General features: G+C 38.6%; 1 protein-coding gene across 5 annotated transcripts in view; it reads left to right on the forward strand.

Moving 5' to 3' along the window:
* LOC143034020 (uncharacterized) overlaps positions 1 to 22,071 on the forward strand; it is a 63,257-nt gene that overhangs the window by 9,435 nt on the left and 31,751 nt on the right. For all 5 annotated transcript variants that reach the window (XM_076199862.1, XM_076199860.1, XM_076199864.1 and 2 more), the window contains exons 8-18: positions 217 to 388; positions 1,626 to 1,739; positions 1,848 to 1,999; positions 2,331 to 2,585; positions 3,334 to 3,455; positions 4,239 to 4,350; positions 7,274 to 7,448; positions 7,970 to 8,083; positions 8,283 to 8,434; positions 9,393 to 9,647; positions 11,966 to 12,087. In XM_076199862.1, the coding sequence (XP_076055977.1) occupies positions 217 to 388; positions 1,626 to 1,739; positions 1,848 to 1,999; positions 2,331 to 2,585; positions 3,334 to 3,455; positions 4,239 to 4,350; positions 7,274 to 7,448; positions 7,970 to 8,083; positions 8,283 to 8,434; positions 9,393 to 9,647; positions 11,966 to 12,087 (1,745 nt within the window). The remainder of the gene's footprint in view (positions 1 to 216; positions 389 to 1,625; positions 1,740 to 1,847; positions 2,000 to 2,330; positions 2,586 to 3,333; positions 3,456 to 4,238; positions 4,351 to 7,273; positions 7,449 to 7,969; positions 8,084 to 8,282; positions 8,435 to 9,392; positions 9,648 to 11,965; positions 12,088 to 22,071) is intronic.

Consider the following 22,071-nt stretch of genomic DNA (forward strand, 5'->3'; position numbering starts at 1 on the left):
ATAAGCTACATGCTAATGTACAGTTAATACTGTGCAGTACTGTGTAGTCAGTATCACAGCATGGGGTGTTGACTGTTGACTAGAATATTGATTGCATAAAGCTTTTGAAGTCAGTACCCCATACAAGGTGTTGTAAATGTAATGCTATTTACACAGACAAGGTTGTTTAATGGTAGATAATTTAAGTGAAGATTCAGATTTCCAAATTCCTTGCAGGAGATATTGGCTGCAGTCATGAAATGGCGTACAAGTTTTACACCGAGAGTTGGAAGTACGGCAATGAGAAAACCTTATTCTTAGCTCGTCCTTGTGAAACCTGGGATGTATACAAGTCAGGACATTGTTCTTGTTCAGAACAGGCTCAGTATATGGGATATAATACTGATAGGTGAGAATGCATGAACGCTTATTGAATTCTTACTGATTTTATGCTAATATGTGTATATACGAGTCCCACCCAACCTCTCTATTAGGTAAAGGGTAGGATAACCAACCAGTGAAGGGCTAAAAACCCTCTGTTACTCAAAAGAAAAATGCATACATACTTGTGTACATACATGTACACATACATACTTGTATACCAAAAGGCCCTTTCCCTAAGTGGGTGCCTAAGTCATAGCATATATACATATACCAAAGGCTTTTTCCTCCTTACAAAGGAGGTAGCCAAAAAACAGACATAAAAACCACTCCCACCCATTCCATCCCCACATACTCCACTCCCATCTACCCCCCTCCCTCCCTCTATTCTTGGCTCCTCATGAATGACAGGTCATCCCTGCATCTCGCCCACTGCCCTGGGTCAGAAACAGTGTCTCAAGACACAGCACATCCACAGCAAGCCTGCTTCATTAATTCAAAGTATACACCCAGAAAACGTGGAACATCCAATCTTACACTACCCCATCCTAGCCATACCAGATAACAGTTCTATATTTCTTCCTTGAGTGACTTAAAAGCCAACAAAGTTGCTATATTCAGTTAGCTGGGAGCTGTAAGTCTGCAACAAGAGAGACCTGGGTGGATGGATTGATGCATACATACTTATATACATACATACATATACCAAGGCTTTTTTCCCCTGACAAGGGAGGTAGCCAAAAAGGAATACACTCCACTCCCCTCCACCCTCCCTCTCATCTTAGCACCTCCCAAAAGTAATTTTCCACCATATAAGGGAGGTGACATAGTCGAAGCATGCCCCCACCTCACCCATTCAATGCCCCTCCCATCAGAAAATATGTATGTATACCTATATACACATGATTTGAGTCACCAATCCAGCGTAAACATATTTGGGATTTTTTTTTTTTTTTTTTTTTTTTTTTTTTAAGTGGGAAGGCAGGAATCAGGGCTGACCCATCATACATGAGTATCTAAGATGAGAGGGAAACGAAGGTGGTGGTTGGGAGTGGGTACATGGCTTTGACCTGGCTACCTCTCTTGCAAAGGGGAAGAAATCCTTTGTATATATAGAGAGAGAGAGAGAGAAAAAAAAAGAGAGAGGGAGGTGGAACTCTTTTCCTTAGTCCTGTGGATTTGTGTTTGTATTATTTTGTCTCTGGATATATATTTCTTATATGTTGTGTGGCTTAATAGTTCTTTATGATTTTCTCTATAAACAGACTGGAAGGGAGATATTTTCTAAAGACAGGAAAACAGTATCCATTTGCTCGTGAGGATGCCAATTGTGTGCCTGGAACAAATGGTGTGTCAAAGAATTTCTTTCTTTGGACAAGGTATGTGCTTACCATTTGGTTGAAATATCTCAATTGTGCTATTTTGTGTTACATATTTCACTGTCATTTAGATATAAGTAATCTTATCGAATGTAATTGTTTCAACAGGAAGACGGCTGGTGATTCTCAACATGAGCAGCTTAATCCCTTTAACGATACTTCTATTATGAATTCTCACTTAGTAAATAGAAAAACTTATGTCATCATTCATGGCTTTGTAAGTCATGGATTAGAGAAATGGGTTTTGACCCTGAAAAACAGTAAGTACACTTTGAGGATTCATTGCTTGTAATTGACAGAATATCAATCTATTGTTGCCTTGAGTTTTATTGAATGGAAACCCATAGCTAGCAATGGTACTTGGGCCCTCCCATAGATTTCTCCAGAAAGAAGTCTTGGACTGATGTCTCCATTGTATTAGCCTACCAGATACCTCAATGTTGTGTACAAGACCTGGAGGATATTTTCTTCTGGCCATCTTTTGTGTGTGCTTCTTATATGTCTTTAAATATAGTATTTATTTATTTATTTAAAGATGATTATATGTAAAGAAGCTGTCAGTCATGACCATTCTTTTCACTTCTTTCTCAGAGCTCTTGATGAGAGAGGACTGTAATGTCATATCAGTAGACTGGCCTGCAGGGACTTCCTGGTTTCAGCCTTCCTATGATTGGATTATTGATTTGCTACCAGAGGTTGGCCAAGAATTAAGTTCTCTGTTGAGAGTATTGTGGAAAGCAAAAGACCTTTCTTTAACTAATGTTCATTTCATTGGACATTCATTAGGAGCCCATATTGCTGGATTTAGTGGCAAGTCCTTTGGTGGTCAAGTGAGAAGAATTACAGGTAATTTCTATAAGAAAAGATTATGCCCAACTATTGTCCATAGTTGATTTTAAGCTGTGCATGTATTAAAGGTGCAATATTATTGTTGTGTCATGTAAAAACTGGTTGCTATTGGTTCTTGAGATAAGCTTCTTTCTTGTATACTATAATTAGGTAAATATGCATTTACCTAATTGTAGTATACAAGAAAGGAGCAATGCTTGTTGGGTCCCATCTCCTATTCTCTAATTTTCTAACATACCTAGACTCAAACTCATGTACAGTTCCAACTTAATCTATATCCTTGATTTCCAATTATACATTTAGATTTGAACTCATGCATTGTTTGAGTTTGGGCTATATCATCTTCTAAGCTAATCCACATATTTATGTATCTACAGTGAGATCTCTCATTAACGTACGTTAACTAGCTGTGTTTGTGGTGTTTTCGGTGTGTTTTTGGTGCTGTTGTATAGTGTGTGCAAACACTATGCCACCCAAAAACCACTCCAAGTCAACGGATTATTCACATCAATGGACACCGTTACCCCCCTTTTAGTCCATTAATGAGAGGTAGTACTGTATATGAAAAACTATTTCTTAACATCCTTTCAACATGGGATCTTTCTTCATTTACTCCCATATATACATATGCACATGCATGAACTAGTGTTTAGGATGAATTAGAATGACAGTAAATTTTGTACTTAAATTACCTTTTGGTAGTCAAAATGATCATTTACTTTCATTTTTGTTTTACACCATACAGCTCTGGATCCTGCTGGGCCTCGCTTCAGAAATGTTAGTTCACATTTGCGGTTGGACAAAGAGGATGCACAGTTTGTGGATGTAATACATACCAATGCTTGCCCAAACATTTCAAACTGGACTGTAAGTTCCCAAAATTTAGTGGAATCAATGTAGAAGATGATTATGTGACTTTTGAATGTGATGAATATAAGTACATACATATATATATATATATATATATATATATATATATATATATATATATATATATGTATATGTATATATATATGTATGTATATATATACATATATATATGTATATGTATATATATATGTATGTATATATATACATATATATATGTATATGTATATATATATGTATGTATATATATACATATATATATATATATATATATATATATATATATATATATCATTATATGAACAAGAAAGGAAAGCATGTTGAGTAAGGAAGGGAGAAGGGAAGGAGGTAGGGGTGAGTGGAAAATGGCTGTATATGGATGCTACTGTGATGCAAGGAAGGGGTGGGCTTGGAGTGGTTATTTTTTAATTATATTTTGATGCAGCCCAAAGGGATTTCTCTCTGTCTTCTCTTTTTTCTCATGAGGGGACTAAGAGGAGGAATCACCATTTAAAGGAGGTGGCCTTGCTGTGGATGTAGTATGTCTTGCCTCATGGCTTCTGTCCCAGAGCCATGGGCCCAATACAGGGATGACCTGTCATCCATGAGGAGCTAAGATGAGAGGGAGAAAGGGTGGTGGATGGGAGTGGGTACATAACTTTTTGCTTAGACAAATAGGTTTTATTCACAAATATTCTATGGAAGAATTATGTAGTTGTGGCTAGAGTTAATATGGTTTCTTTATGTTTGTGTATGCTTGATCGGTTTTATTTTCTTCTCTAGGCTTGTGTTGGACTCAATGAAAGCATTGGTCATGCTGACTACTGGCCAAATGGCGGAGAGCATCAAGAAAGGTGTGCAAAAGCCATCTTGCAAAGTAACGATAGCTCACAAGGTAAGTTATTCAGTACTCTTCTTAAGAAGTTTAGCTGTATCTTATCCCCTTTGCTACTGTGATGTTTGAGATATTTACTGTTATTTCAGCTGGCATTTTTGAATGACAGATTTTCCATCTACTTTCAACTTGGTTCATTTGCGACACTGCTTCTGACCCAGGGCAGTGGACAAGGTGCAGGGATGACCCGTCATCCAGGAGGTGCTAAAATAAGAGGGAGGGTGGAGGGGTGTGGATTGTATTCAGGGATGGAATGGGTGGGAATGATTTTATGCCTTTTCCTTTTTGGGTACCTCCCTTGTAAGGGGGAAAAAGCCTTGGCATATGTATGTATGTATGTCATTTCCAATGCCACAATTCAATATTGATATGTACATACATATACCAAAGGCTTTTTTCCCCCTTACTCGGGGGGGGGGGGTGTAGCCAAAAAGAAAAAGGCATAGAAACCACTTCCACCCATTCCAGCCCCAACATATTCCACTCCCCTTCACCCTCCTTCCTCCCTCTCATCTTGGCACCTCCTGGATGATGGGTCATCCCTGCATCCTGTCCACTGCCCTGGGTCAGAAGCAGTGTCACAAGACACAGCACATCCACAGCAAGGCCACTTCATTAATTTGGTGACCCCCCCCCCTCTCCATCCCCTCCTGTAGAAAAGGAGAAGATGGGGAGAAATCCCTTCGGGGTGTATTAATATGTCTATATAAAAACTGGTTCATTTTTATATTTATCTGTTACACATTTCTCAAAATTTCCTCCCTTCTGATTCTTATATATTTTGGGTTTTCTAGTACACTGGACTGTGTAGGTAACAATATTATTATTTGTTTCGACTTAAAATTTGTTCAATTTCTGATGGGTTTCTCAGAACTGAACCTCATCGTAAATCAAGGAATACTTACATCTCACACTACACTTACACTTTGTACAACACAAACTACTTATTACTATACTTACTACTTACACTATACTTTACTACACTTTACCACACTATATTTAGCACTATACTACACTTACACTTACTACTTAGTACTACACTGTGCTATTACACTTGGTACTACATATATTTTGACATAGCATGAAGAGATTTCTCCCCATCTTCAATGTCTCTACATGAGGAGATGGAGGTTGTTGTTGTTGTTGTTGTCGTTCCCTAGACTGTCTGTCCGAGCAGTCCCGTCTCCCCAAGGAAGGCCACAGCCGAAACTGGGTTTTCCCACAAATCCTTTATAGAGTGTATGTTGTGTTGTTTGCGTGCATGATTGTGTATAATGCAGTCTTCCATTATGTGTTGTATGGTATGGGGTGAAGTGTTACATCCTGGGCAGCTGTTCACAACACGGTCGTCCAGCCTCTTCTGGTAGCTTAGAAGTGCTGGGTGGTGACCGCATCGCAGTCTGGCCAAGTGGACTCTGTCCTTTCGTGGGAGAGAGGATTCAGAAGGGTGGATATCAGGGGGTCTAGCATGCAGCAGTGTGTTGTCTTTCAGTGTGTTAATGGAGCGGTGAGTGATATGATTATGAATATGTTTCCGGAGGCTGGTATTTGGTGGTTGTGGAGGAAGAGAAGAGAGTATCTGTTTGTAATAAAGGTCTTTGGGTGTAGTTTTAATGTTTCTTGGTGTGTGTGGGTGTTCTGCTATGTAGTGTAGCGGGTGTGATGTGTTTGTGGTGGCTGCAGCAAGTGTTTGTGTGCCTCTCATGTCGAGGTGGTCCTTGACTTTGAGGACTTTTGTTTCATGGTGTAAATGGTCTGTAGGTGTTGTATTTGTGCAGCCTGTAATTGTTTTTAGGGCTTTGTTTTGTATGATTTGAAGGGTGTTGTGGTGTGTCTCACTGAGATTAGGAGCCCATGCAGGACTCGCATAATTCATCACTGAGCGTATGCATTGTTTGTATATTGTTATATTAGTTTCTTTGTTTTGTCCAAATGTTGTTCCAGTGATTGACTTAAGTGCGTTAAGTCTAGGTGTGCATTTGTTTTTTATGTTTGTGAGGTGTTGTTTGAAAGACATGGATGTATCGTATGTTACACCAAGAATTTTCGGTGTGTTTGTGTGTGGTATTAGAGTGTTGTTGATGTAGAGATGAGGTATGTATTTGTGTTCTTTTGTCCAGTTGGTGAGAAGTGTTGCTGTAGGGAGATGGAGGTGGATGGGGTTGCTGGTTAAATGAAGTATCGGTGTTGTGGATGTGCTGTGTCTTGCTGCATTGCTTGTGACCCAGGGTGATGGGTGAGATGCAAGGATGACCCATCATTCAGGAGGAACCAAGATGACAGGGAAGGAGGGGTGGCTACCTCCCTTATATGGGGGAAAAAGCCCTTGGTGTGTATATATATATATATATATATATATATATATATATATATATATATATATATAATATATATATATATATATGTATATGTATGTATGTATGTATGTATGTACTACATATACTGTACAGATAGTTGTTGACCTATGTGACTTACAACCACTTGTACACATGACCACTTTGAGTTATTATTATGCATCACAAAAAAAGTAGTGTGGTAATAAGGAAATTCGTGTTTAATATTCCTAGATATTTTTCCAACACAACAAGGTTTTCATTATTGCCTACACAATAAGTTTTTCAAACACAGAGTACATACATGTACCAAAGGCTTTTTCCTCCTTGCAAGGGAGGTAGCCAAAAAACAAAGGCACAAAACCCACTCTCACCCATTCCATCCCCACATACTCCACTCCCATCCACCCCCTTCCCTCCCTCTTATCTTGGCTCCTCCTGGATGATGGGTCATCCCTGTATCTCACCCACTGCCCTGGGTCAGAAGCAGTGTCGCAGTGTCACCACGTAATATCAAGTTATTTGTATTTTGTGTGTGTTTAAACATCTATCTCCATATCTACAAATTAAATTTGATTGATTTATTGCAGAAGAAATTGGCTGCAGCCATAATATGGCATATGTGTATTATATGGAAAGTTTGGAATATATGGAAGAGAACACTTTGTTCCTGGCTCGTCCATGCACCAGATGGGATGAGTACAATTCTGGTGAATGTGCCTGTAGTGAAAAGGCTCCGTATATGGGATACAATGTCAATACAAGGTTATTGTTCAAGTCTGATCTTATACATGCATATAAATGTATATACACAATATGGTCTCTATATGAACAATCTACTCCAGAGCCTTATGAACAGAACTGTTTTATATATATACATACATATATATATATATATACATATACATATATATATATATATATATATATACATACATATATATATATATATACATATACATATATATATATATATATGATACAAAAGAATATTAATATTGGAAATATTAAAATTAATTGCCATCCCCACTTATAAGGGAAGAAAAGTCCTTTTGGTGTATTCATACTTGTGATATCAAATATAGTCTGCTCATAGACTTTCATTGTTTGAATTTCAGCTTATGTGAATGTAACTTTCCCCAGAATGTCTATATATGTGTACCCTACTGTGTATATGTATTTGTGATATATATATATATATATATTTTTTTTTTAGATAGATAAAGTCACTTATGTGGTTATTACTTTTTACTTGCCGTTTATAGTAACTTATTTCTTTCTTCTAGAATGAAAGGTAACTATTACCTAAACACATCTGATTCAGCACCATATGCCAGACAAGATGGAGATTGTAGACCTGGAACAGATGGTGTATATAAACATTTCTACTTGTGGACAAGGTTAGTCTATAAAGTACATGAATTGAATTTCACTGGGAGAAATGTGTTTTTGCTTATATAAACAGTGACAAGTTGTGTATGCATGGTTACAAAATTAAATTCATGTACATAATTGAATAGAATTTTTGCTGTTTGAATGATAAATAGTTTTTGTGAAAATAATATTCTGGAAGAGTTCATAAAACGTTTTTTTAAACAGGGAGACATCAAGGGATTTGGAACGGGAGGAACTAAAACCCCATGATAAGAACACTCTTGTTTCCTCCCATTTTGCAAATAGAACAACATATGTAATCATCCATGGCTTTATGGGTAATGGACTTGAAAAATGGATTGTGTCATTAAAAGATAGTAAGTACTTCATATATTTTGAGATTTTCTTTCCCGTAAAGGAGAAAGGCTGGCAGAAGTGGCTAGTTTTAAGTATTTGGGTTCGCATGTGGTGGGAAAGGGAGGAGTGGAGGTGGAGGTGAATTGTAGATTGAGAAAAGCAGGTAAATGCCTTGGGTATTAAAAAGTGTCATGAGAAATAGGTATTTGGGAATGAATGCAGAGAGATGATTATATTAAGGGGTTATTGTGCTGATGACACTGTATGGAGTGGAGACTTGGAATTTAAGAGGTAGAGAGGAGAATTTTAAATGCATATGAAATGAAGTATCTGAAAAGTATGGTAGGGATTACTTGGCTGGATAGAGTGAGAAATGAGGAAGTGATAAGGAAAGTGGGGATGGGAAAGGAGCTGGCATATAGGGTTGATGAAAGATTATTGGGATGGTTTGGACATATGGAAAGAATGAAGAAAGATTAGTAAAAGAGATGTGGAAGGCAGAGGTGGGTGGAGTGAACTTAGAGGTGACAACTGAGGATGAGATAGATGGATGGAGTGAAAAGGGCTTTGAGAAAGAGGGAGTGTCTGTTGAGTAAGGATGGGAGAAGGTAGGGGTGAGTGGAGAGTGGTTGTGTGTGGATGATATTTTGATGCAGTCTGGAGGAATTTCTCCCCGTTTTCACTATTTTCTGCATAAGGAGATGTAGAGGAGGGATTGCCATGTAAATGAAGTGGTCCTGCTTTGGATGTACTGTGGCTTGGTGCATTGCTCTTGACCTAGGTAGTGGGCAGGAGACAGGGATGACCTTTCATCCATGAGGAGCTACGATAAGAGGGAAACAAGGGTAGTGGATGAGAGTGGAATGGATGGGACTTGGCTACCTCTCTTATATATATAAGGGGGGAGAAGCCCTTAGTATATAGATTGATTGATTATTATTATTTTCACTTATGTGTATTTATTTGTTATTTTTACAGAGCTTCTCATGAGGGAAGATTGTAATGTGATATCAGTGGATTGGCCTGCAGGAACATCATTATTTGAGCTTTCATACACTTACACTACAGGATTGTTACCCAAAGTTGGTTATGATTCTGCAACCTTGATTTCAAACTTATCTGAAATTAGTGGGCTGAAGCTGTCAAGTATACATGTCATTGGCCACTCCTTAGGGGCTCACATTGCTGGATTTGCAGGGAAGATACTTTCTGGTCAAGTGGGAAGAATTACAGGTAATATTATATTTTCATAGTATTTGTTCATATAAAAGTACGTAGTAGATATTATCATTTATAAGAGTACAGGGAGATAGTTCTTCATATGTTGGACTTAGCTCATTGTGTCCCATGTACTCTCCAATTTTTTCATTCTTTTTGTGCCTAGCCTCATATTCATGCACAGTTCCAACTTAATCATATCCTTGATTTCCATTTATCATATGTAGGTTTGAATTCATATATTGTTTAAGCTTGGGCTATATTACCTAAAGTGTTTATGCATCTATATGGAAAACTTTATTTCTTCACATCCTTTAGATATGTTGTCCTTCTTAATTTGTTCCTATGACCTCTTAAAGCCCCCTCATCCTTAATCAAGAGATCTACTCTGTCAGTGCAAGCTATCCCCTTTAGTGACCTGAATACTGTAATCATATCATCTCATTTTCTTTGATCTTTCAAGGTTGGCGGACCCAGTGCTTCTAGTCATTCTTCATATAGTTAATTTGCCAGGCTGGGGACCAGTTTGCTTGCTGCCCTTTGTGTTCCCTTGATCTTGGTCCTATCCTTCACTCTGTGTGGGGACCTTATTACATACATACATATACCAAAGGCTTTTTCCCCCTACATGGGGGGTAGCCAAAAAGAAAAAGGCATAGAAACCACTCCCACCCATTCCATTTCCTATATATTCCACTCCCCTCCACCCTCCTCCCTCCCTCTTATCTTGGCACCTCCTGGATGACGGGACGGGACCTTATTACTGACGCATATTTCTTGGATGGATCAGGGTTTTGATGAGTTTTTTTCATCATCTCTTCATCCATATAGGGAAAAGTCACTTTAATCTTCTGCAGCAGTCCCTACATCTCTCCCACAATCCTGCTGATGTGGTCTGTCAGGTGGCACATCTTTTATTAACAGCACTGAATGGCCTACCGGCTCTGGCGCTTGGCCTTCAAGCCAAAACTTTCATAAATCAAATCAAAATCAAATCTTTTATTAACATTCCCAAATCTTTCTCCTCTCTTGCTTCTGTAATGAACTCTCTTCTCAAGGAATAATTTAAGGATGATTTTTTGCATGTGTTTGTGTGTGTCAAACAAAGGAGTAAGGGGGAAATATAACAAGAAGTTGCTTGTAGAGATCAACAGAGCTTTGAAGGGTGGTATATGTATTGGAAGAGAATGGAGAAGGATAGACTAATATGAAGATCATGAAACAATGGTGGGAGGAACAAAAAATGAAATTAGATAAATAAGATGGAAGAAAATCGTGATAAAGTGTATGAAGAAAAAGAAAGAAGTAGAGGAGATATGTGAATGAGGAGGAGGAAGAAGGAGAGTGAAATGAGGTGGGTAGGAGGGAGTGGGGAAAAGTTGAGTGAAGTTAGAAAGGACTAGTTGCTCAGTCTGTTATCCAATTGGACAGTAACATGCAGAGACATTGCAAGGGGTCAGGTGCTTTGGGCTGGAAATTGGGCACTTCACTCTTTTGTGTTATTCATATTTGGCAACTATCCAGTAGGGTGCAACACCATTTTCCACATTATAATTTCTGAATGGTAAGAAAATGAAAAAAGCCCGTGAGAAATCATTTTTCATTCATTTTTATATATTTTTGTGATGAAGGGCACTTTTGGGGCACAGGGCAAAGGTGCAGGTTCTAGGGCACCCCCCCCCCTCTGCACAGGCCTGCAATTGGAAATTATAAATGTGAGAGGAGTCAAAAGAACTTTTAGCCATAGGCTTGGACTTCTCTTTAGCCACTTCAGTATGAATCAAACTCATGCTCAGCACTGGCTGCCATATGTATGATTCATCACACTACTCACATTATAAAATATAAAGTCACTGCTGTATTACTCATTTTATTTCACTCTGGTAATAATAAATGCGTAAAATGTGATCAAACCAGTTCACAGAATCTGGGGGTAAATCATGTACAACTACAATAAAATACATATAATCAAGATGCCGAGGCATCCTTGTGTACCCACTTGTGCTTTGTGATCCCTATGTAGGCGTCATTGTACTGAAGTGGTTAAGAAGGGTAAGGAAGGTAGTCCCATTATCTTGACTCATTTGTTTTTTTGGTGGATATATAAATCCACCTTTATAGTTGGTTTAGTGAACTTTTCCTTGGGATTTCAAGGTGAGAAATCCAAGTATGAACAAATATATATGTAGCCAGTACCTCTCCATGTAAAAAGATGAAAAATGTACATCATAAGTCGAAAGTCTGTGAAGTTTACAGTATGTGTTCATTTATTTATTTTATTTCTTATTTATTTATTTATTTATTTATTTATTTATATATTTTTTTTATCTTAGGGTTGGATCCTGCTGGTCCAGGTTTTAATAATGTGACATCTAACAGACGTCTGGATAAAGAGGATGCACAATATGTGGATGTCGTACACACCAATGCATGTGAAATGGATTCCTTTTCCAAGGTAAGTTGCAGATCATTCACATTTGCAAATGACCTAATAGTTATAGCCCAGTATAAGAACTATAGAATAGCAACTAAGAACACCTGCATTTACTAAACAAATTGGAACAGTGGCTCAGAGGTGGAAGCAACATCCCAGAGATCATCAGTAACATGGTTTATTCCAGACTACTATATATATAAAAAAAAGATGATATTAATAAATAGATAAATAAAAAAATAGGTAGAATTGAATGACCCAACCATTGAAAAAGAACCTTCGAATTCTGGGCCACACTTTTGATACTCATGTGACCGTCAGTCAACATGTTAAAGATCTGATAGTGAGAATTGGCAAGAAAATTAACCCACTAAAATCCATCATAAGCACTGGCCTCAGACAACAGGAAGAAACTTGAATTACATTCTTCAAACAGTTCATAAGAACTACACAGGAGTATGCTTTCAAAGCATGGTTCCCAGCAATTAGCAAAACGAATATAAATTCTCTCCAAACTTTTAAAAAATTATCAAGAGTTATACATACATATACCAAAGGCTTTATCCCCCTTACGAGGGAGGTAGCCAAAAAAACAAAGGCATAAGATCCACTCCCACCCATTCCATCCCCACATAATCCACTCCCATCCACCCCATTCCCTCCCTCTTATCTTGGCTCTTCCTGGATGACGGGTCATCCCTGCATCTCGCCCACTGCCATGGATCAGAAGCATTGTTCCAGGTACAGCACATCTACAGCAAAGCAGCTTCATTAAATCGGCACACCCCCCCCCCTCTGTCTCCTCATCCAGAAATGGAGAAGACGAGGAGAAATCCCTTTGGGCTGCATCTTTTTGTTTTTCACACATACTTCCTCACCTCCCATCCCTCACCCACTTCCTTTCATGCATCACAGCATCACCTATACACAACCATTCTCCATTCGTCCCATCTTCTGTCTTCTCCTGTCATTACTCAGCAGACATTCCCCTCTTTCCCAATGCCCTTTTCACCCCATCCATCCATCTCATCCTTGGTTGCTCCCTCATGTTCACTTCTTCCACCTCTGCCTTCCACACCTCTTTTACTAATCTTTCTTTACTCATTCTTTCCATGTGTCCAGACCATCCCAATACTCTTTCATCAACCCTATCTCCCTACTCCTTTTCCACCCCCATTCTCCTCCTCACCTCAATTCTCACTCTATCCAGCCTAGTAACCCCTATCATACTTCTCAGATACCTCATCTCAAACACATTTAACTCCCCTCTTCCTCTCTTATGTTCCATGTTTCTGCCCCATACAATGCTAATGGCACAATCACTCATTGATACAATCTCCATTTAGCATCCATTCCTGAAAGTCTGTTTCTCATTACACTTTTTAATCCCCCAAGGCATTTACTTGCTTCTCTCAGTCTACATTCTATTTCCACCCCCACTCCTGACTTTCCCACCACATTCATAAGAACATAAGAATGAAGGAGACTGCAACAGACCATAAGGCCTACACTGGGCACCCAAGTATCTAAAAATATCCACATCCTCCAATCTCTCTCCCTTAATACTCTCTTTCAGTGTGCTGCCACTTTCTCCCCTTGTACATCTCATCACCTTACTTTTACCCACATTTATCTTCAACTTCCTTCTTTTGCACACCTTCCCAAACTATGTCACCAACTTCCTCAATCCCTCCCCTGATCCTGCTATAAGCACAGTGTCATCAGCAAACAACAACTGGTTTATCTCCCACTTTTCTCCATTTTCTTTAACCATTTCCAATTCCTGACCCATTACCCTTGCATTTACCTCTCACACCACCCAATCCATGTATAAATTGAACAGCCAAGGTGACAAACACATCAAGAATTATAATGGGTTATAAAAATGTATTGCTAAAAAGAGACAGGCTTATAAGAAATATTAAGTGCTCGGGTGCATGTAATGACTATGAAAGTTATGTATCAATACAGAGAGATTTAAAAAAGACAATAAGAAAAAGAAAACGACAATACGAAATGAACATCGCTGATAAGTCCAAAGAGAATCCCAAAGAATTCTATAGTTACATTAGAGATAAAAAGGTTGTTCAGAATCACATTGGTCCACTATTATCTGCTGACGGTCAACTTGAATATTCAAATGAAGGAATGTGTAATATCTTAAACAATTATTTTAGCTTGATATTCGTAAACGAAACACCTCAAAGTGAACTCCAAACTGAAACCTGTGAAAAGTCTAGGGTAAACTTACTACGGTAAATATAACAAAAGAAAAATTTTAAAGGTGTATAGATAAACTCAAAGTTAATAAAACACCAGGGCCTGATGGTTGGCATCCAAGAATCTTAAAGGAAATGAAAAATGAGATTGTTGTTGTTCCATTAGAAATTATTTTCAAGAAATCCATCATATCCGGAGATGTCCCAAGAGAATGGAAGCTAGCTAACGTTACTCCCATATTCAAAAAAGGTGACAAAAAGAAGCCAAATAACTATAGGCCTATAAGTTTGACTTCAATCGTAGGAAAAATAATGGAAACTATCATCAGAGATGCTATCGAACATCATTTAGAAAGTAACCGTTTGATAAATGATAGCCAGCATGGTTTCAGATGGAAACGTTCTTGCGTGACTAACTTACTCGAATTCTACAACACTGTTATCTCAAATTATGACAAAAGAAACAATATAGATTTAATATATCTAGACTTTGCAAAAGCTTTTGATACCGTCCCACACGAAAGACTACTTACTAAATTAGCTTTACACGGAATAAGTGGTAGCCTATTAGGTTGGACTAGTAATTGGTTGAATGGTCGAAAACAGAGAGTTGTTTTAAATGGAAAAACTTCTAGATGGAAAATTTTTACAAGTGGAGTTCCTCAGGGTTCCGTTCTTGGGCCACTTCTATTCATAGTATATATAAATGATATAGACCATGGACTAAAATCTACTGTTTCCAAATTTGCTGATGATACAATACTGTGTGGAATGGCAAATGATCAATCAAACCAATTAGATATTCAAGAAGATTTAGATAGATTACAGCAATGGTCTGAAAAGTGGCTAATGAAATTTAACACAAGGTAATGCACATAGGTAAAAATAACAGTAAGTACGATTACAAGTTATTTGGAAATTCGTTAACAAAAGTGGATAGTGAAAAAGATCTTGGCGTAATTATCAGAAATGACCTCAAATCATCCAAGCAGTGTATTTCAGCCTCTGAGAAAGCAAGTAAGATTCTAGGACTGATAGTGCGATCTTTTGTTTCAAAAGTCCATCACTCATTAACAAGCTATATAAATCGTTAGTTCGTCCACATTTGGAATATGCTGTTTCCGTATGGTCACCGAATCTCATTAAAGACATTGACAGACTGGAAAAAGTACAACGGCGAGCCACAAAACTGATTCCAAATATCAAAAATAAATCATATGAAAATCGACTAAAACATGTGAATCTGTTTCCCCTAAAAAAGCGTAGACTCAGATTTTAAAGGGAATTGACATCAAAGTTGACAAAATTTTCACATTGAATGAGAATCAGACAAGAAACAATGGTCTCAAACTGTCCGTAAATAGATTCAATTTGGAAGTGGGTAGAAACAACTTCGCCAACCATGTAGTTAATGAATGGAATAAACTTCCTGCACAGGTAGTCCAATGTAGTTCAGTTCAAAGCTTTAAGAATCATTTAGATAAACACCTAAGCAAGATGCTGTAATGATTATAATTTATTTCATATTATTTGTTTTTGTTTAGTTATCATTTGTCTGCCTGATTTTCATTTATTGTTGGTTGTGTGTCAGTTTATTATTATTTACTGTTTGCCTGTTTGTTTATTGTTTGACTATGCCTGTGCATTTATTTATGTATTTTACTTGTTATTTACATTATTATAGTTTTTATTTATTTATTATTATGATTTTTTTCCGCATCCGACCTAGATATGGACCAAAAGGTCTCCTGTTGGCATGCTCCACCTTTGTAGTCCTTTGTAATATATATATATATATATATGTACATACATACATCCATTTTGGCTACTTCCCTTGTAAGGGGGAAAAAGCCGTTGATATATGTATGTACATATATATATACAACATATACAAAAGGCTTTTTTTCCCCCTTTCACGGGAGGTAACCAAAAAGAAAAAAGCACAGAAACCACTCCCACCCATTCCATCCCCTACATATTCCACTACCCTCCACCCTCTTCCTTCCCTCACATCTTGGCACCTCCTGGATGACGGGTCATCCTTGCATCCTGTCCACTGCCCTGGGTCAGAAGCAGTGTTGCAGGACACAGCACATCTACAGCAAGGCCACTTCATTAATTCAGTGACCCCCCCCTCTCCGTCCCCTCATGCAGAAAAGGAGAAGACGGGGAGAAATCCCTTCGGGCTGCGTCAATTTATTTCTCATACATACTCCCTCACCCCCCATCCCCCACCCCGTCATGCGTCACAGCATCTTCCACACACAACCCTTCTCTGTTCACCCCTATCTTCTGTCCTCTCCCATCCTTCCTCAACAGACATTCCTCTCTTTCGTAATGCCCCTTTTACCCCATCCATACATCTCTTCCTAGGATGTCTCCTCATATTCACCCTTTCCATCTCTGCCTTCCACACTTCTTTTACTAATCTTTCTTCAATCATTCTTTCCATGTGTCCAAACCATCCCAATACTCTTTCATCAATCCATCTCCCAACTCCCTTTCCACCCCTGTTCTCCTCCTCACCTCCTCATTTCTCACTCTATCCAGTAGTAACCCCTATCATATTTCTCAGACATTTCATCTCAAGCACATTCAAACTCCTCTCTTCCTCTCTTATGGCATGTTTCTGCCCCATACAGTGCTATCAGCACAATCACTCCTTCATATAACCTCCTCTTAGCATCCATTCCCAAATGTCTATTTCTCATTACCCTTTTTAATCCACCAAGACATTTACTTGCTTCTCTCAGTCCACATTCTACCTCCACCCCCACTCCTCCCTTTCCTGCCACATTTGCACCCAAGTATCTAAAACTGTCTACTTCCTCCAGTCGCTCTCCCTTAATACTCACATCCAGTCTGCTGCCACTCTCTCCCCTTGTACATCTCATCACATTACTTTAGCCCACATTTATCTTCAGATTCCTTCTTTCACACACCTTCTCAAACTCTGTCACTAATTTCCTCAATCCCTCCTCTGATCCCACTACAAGCACAGTGTTGTCAGCAAACAACAACTGGCTTATTTCCCACTTTTCTCCATTTTCTTTAGCCATCTCCAACCCCTGACCCACCACCCTTGCATTCACCTCTCGCACCACCCCATCCATGTATACCGTGTATACCAAGGGTTTTTTCCCCTTACAAGCGAGATAGCCAAAGTCAAAGGCATAAGTCCACTCACACCCATTTCATCCCCACATACTCCACTTCCATTCACCATCCCTGCCTCCCTCTTTTCTTGGCTCCTCCTGGATGGTGGGTCATCCCTGCATCTTGACTGCCCTGGGTCAGAAGCAATACATCAAGACATATCACATCCAGAGCAAGGCTGCTTCATTTAATTGGCGACCTCCCCTCTCTGTCTCCTCATGCAGAAAAAGAGAAGATGGGGAGAAATCCCTTTGGGCTGCTTCAAAATATCATTCATGGATACTCCATTACCCCCCTCCCCCACCTACTCCCTTCCATGCACCCACCCACCCCCCTTCCAGCCGAACATAATAAAATGAAACACTCCAGCAGCATACTACCCTAACATAACATACCAGTTCCACACAATATAATTCACACAAAAATACATCCACATTCAGGACACCATCTAACTATGCTCCACACTTGTATTCTTTAAGTAACAACACAATATCTCTTCCTTATGTCTTATGGGTCCTCTTGGAGGTTGTAGCTGGGTAATTGGGGGCCATGGCTCCTGTAAAAGTGCCTTGGTTGATTGTTGAAGTTATATGAAGAATTTAAGGGATGATGTACTATTATATTACATAACGATTGTATACGGGAGTGAGGGATGGTTGTGTATGAATGTTATTTTGACACAACCCAAAGGGATTTCTCCCTGTTTTCTCTATTTTCTGCATGAGGGAATGGGGAGGGGGGGCTGTCATGTAAGAGAAGTGGCCTTGTGGTGGATGTACTGTGTCTTGCTGCATTGCTTCTGACCCAGAAAGTGGGCAGGAGACAGGACCCTTCATCCACAAGGAGCTAAGATGAGAGGGAAACAAGGGTGATGGATGGGAGTGGATGCGTATCTTGACTTGGCTACCTCTTTATAAGAGGAAAGAAACCCATGGTATATAGATAGATTGTATATACTTGTGGACCATGTGGTTACCTGCAAGTGATGGTCATGTGTGGTAGATGTAAAGGAGAGCCATCTTCCTGTTCTCCATTAACACAACACAGTATAATCTTGAAGTAAAGACTGAAGGAGCTGGAACTGGGTCACGAAGATAAACCCGTACCATTATCTTGAATAATTGATTTTATGTATATGTGTTCGATGTATGTATTCAAATAATACTGGAATGACTATAGTCAAACAGGCAACTGCCACCCAAGGGAATGTATCCTTCCATCACTCCCTAACTCTATATGGTTTCAGCTTGAGCTGTATTGTCTTCAAGACCATTTCAAACATTATGTATATGTACAGGAAACCATGCTTCTGGTATCCTATGGGCATGTGACTTTTTTTTCTCTCTCTCAACTTGTTCCCATTATCCTCGTGATGCTCTCCTGTCAAACCAAGTCCTCTGTCAGTTTTATATACACCCTTTAATGACATGAACACTGCAATCATGTCACATTATTCTTTCAGTGGTGGCAAATCCAATGCTTCAAATCCCTTCACATGGTGTATCAGCAAGGTTGGGAACTAATTTGGTTGTTGATCTTTGTATCCTCTCAGTCATGTTAATATCTTTGTATGGAGGCCTCGTCAATGTTGTGTATTACAGTTTAGGGTGCATCAGGCATTGTATGATTTCATGATGTAATCTACTGTATGTAGGGTAAAACCACTTACATTCCATTGATGTTTTGTAGGTCTTGCTCACAATCGTGTTGTTTGTTGTTGTTGTTCCCTAGATTGTCTGTCCGAGCAGTCCCGTCTCCCCAAGGAATGCCACGGCTGAAATGAGGTTTTCCCACTAATCCTTTATGGAGTGTATGTTGTGTTGTTTGCATGCATCATTGTGTATAATGCAGTCTTCCATGACGTGTTGAATAGTATGGGATGAAGTGTTACATCCTGGGCTTTTACACTCTTGTTGATTCGTTTGTTGGTGGACAAATGAACCAAGACCAAAATGGTAATGAAGATCCTTATCCTTTGCTTTTGAAGTTGCCTGTTATCCCATTAAATAGTTCTTTATTGATGATCCTTTTGAGGTTTTGCCTAGTTCCAATACAGGAATACCTCACTATATGACCTAGTGCTATAAAGTAGGTAAAACAAATGTTGGGTGTATGTGAAAGCCCCAGGCCAAAATTGGAGTACACAGTGACACTATGGTCACCCAGTACTATAAAGAATACAAGATTGAGAAAATCCACAGAGCAACTACGAAGATGGCCCCAACACTATCAAAACTCTCATATGAAGAAAGATTGTCAGAACTAGAATTGCCAGCTCTGGAATAAAGAAGAGAAAGAGGTGACTTGTTGACCATCTACAGAATTATGAGAGGCATGGAAGTCTTTGATGAGAAAACCTAAATTGGGATAAGAGACACAAGAGGACATGGAAAGAAGCTCAAAAGGACATTTATAGAAGAGACCTGAAAAAGACCAGCTTTCCTCACAAAGTGGGGAATGTATGGAACATACTAAGCAAAACAATAGTGTGTGCAAAAACAATACAAGAATTTAAGAGCAAATTAGATAGGGTGAGATACAGAGACGGTACACCATGAGCATTAGCTCCCTTTCTCCTTGAAGGAAAATTACCAGGAGACTGGAAAAGTGCCAATATATAAGGGGGGAAATAAGGAAGACCCAACAAATTATAGACCAGTGTCCCTAACGAATACAATAGTTAAAATTTGTGAGTCATCAAGGATAGATGGACAAAATATCTGGAGGAAAACAATATACTGAACCCGAGGCAGTTTGGATTCAGAGATCATGTACCACTAATTTGATTTGTTTCTATTCAAGATTGATAGATATATTGCAGACTGTGCCTTCCTGGACTTACTAAACACATTTGATAAGGTACCACACAAGGTACCATACTGAGTCATTACAGAGTGATCTGAACAAAATCTCAGATTGGAGCAAGAGATGGGAAGTAGAATTCAACATCAAGAAATGCAATGTAATTGAATTTGAGAAAAGCAAGAATAGAATATCAGGACAATATAAAATTGACGAAAAAGAAGTAAAGAAAGTAAATTTTGAAAGGGACCAAGGAGTAATCATCATCAAAGACATATCACCAGATAAACATATAAATAAAATAGTCAGAGAAACATACAATTTGTTAAGATAATAAAGATGGCCTTTAAATACCTGGATAGGGAAATGATAAAAAAAATATTACAAACACTGATAAGGCTAAAACTGGAATATGCAGTGCTGATATGGTCACCCAGTACAAAAAAAGAATATAAGAAAATCAGAAAGAATACAAAGAGCAATGACAAAGATGGCCCCCACACTTTCAAACTTGACATATAAGCAAAGACTGGCTGAACTGGAATTGCTGACCCTGGAAGAAAGAAGAGAATAAGGGGACCTACTATCTACAGGATTATGAAAGGAAAGGAATGCCTTGATAGAGAGGACTTATTAAAGTGGGACACAGGAAAAACAAGAGGACATGCAATGAAACTCAAAAAGGACAGCTACAGAAGAGACCTGAAAAAGAAGAGCTTCCCACATTGAGTGATAGGTGTATGGAACAAATTGGATGAAAGAATAGTGTGTACAAACACCATACAAGAATTTAAGAACAAACTTGATCTTGCAAGATACAAAAACGGGTCACCACAAGCATAACTCCCCTTCCCATAAAATACAACTAGATAAATACAGGTTCTACTTGGGAAGAGGTGATTAGTGGAGTTCCACAGGGATCGGTACTGGCTTCAATAATGTTTGCTATTTATGTGAATGACATGGATGAGGGTGTGGACATTTTCATGAATTTCTTTGCTGATGACACAAAATTGTTGAGAAAAGTGAGTACTGAAATAGACTGCATAGAGTCACTGCATAGAGGTCTGAATAAAATTTGGGAATAGAGTCAGAAGTGGGAAGTGAACTTAAAATATCAAGAAATGTAGTGCAATGGAATTTGAAAAAAGTAAAAACAGGATATCAGGACAATATAAAATCTGTGAAAAGGATGTAAAGAAAGTGGGATTTGAAAAAGACCTTGGAGTAATCATCACAAAGGACATATCCCCTCAGATAAAATTGTTGGAGAAATCTACAACTTGCTGAGGTCAATAAAAGTGGCATTTACTTACTTGGAGGAAGAAATGGTGAAGAAAATACTAGTCACACTGATAAGACCAAGGCTGGAGTATGCAGCAACACTATGGCCCAGTACCAAAAAGAATATAAGGAAAATTTAAAGAATTCAAAGAGCAATTACAAAGATGGCCCCCACACTTTCAGAACTGTCATATGAAGAGAGACTGTCAAAACTAGAGTTACTGACTCTGGAACAAAAAAGAGAAAAGAGGATACTTGTTGACCATCCATAGAATCATGAGAGGTATGGAAGTCCTTGATAGAGTAGATTTACTAAAATGAGATACAAGAAATACAAGAGGACACAGAAAAAAACTCAAGAAGGACAGTTATAGAAGAGACCTGAAAAAGAATAGTTTTCCCCACAGAGTGGTGGAATGTATGGAACAAACTGGATGAAATGATAGTGTGTGCAAAAACCATACATGAATTTAAGAACAATTTAGATACTGCAAGATACAGAAACAGGATACCATGAGCATAGCTCTCTTTCCCATAAGATACG

The sequence above is a fragment of the Oratosquilla oratoria genome, chromosome 16 (genome assembly GCF_046742065.1).
Source record: "Oratosquilla oratoria isolate Oo_2021 chromosome 16, ASM4674206v1, whole genome shotgun sequence".
Classification (NCBI taxonomy): domain Eukaryota; kingdom Metazoa; phylum Arthropoda; class Malacostraca; order Stomatopoda; family Squillidae; genus Oratosquilla; species Oratosquilla oratoria.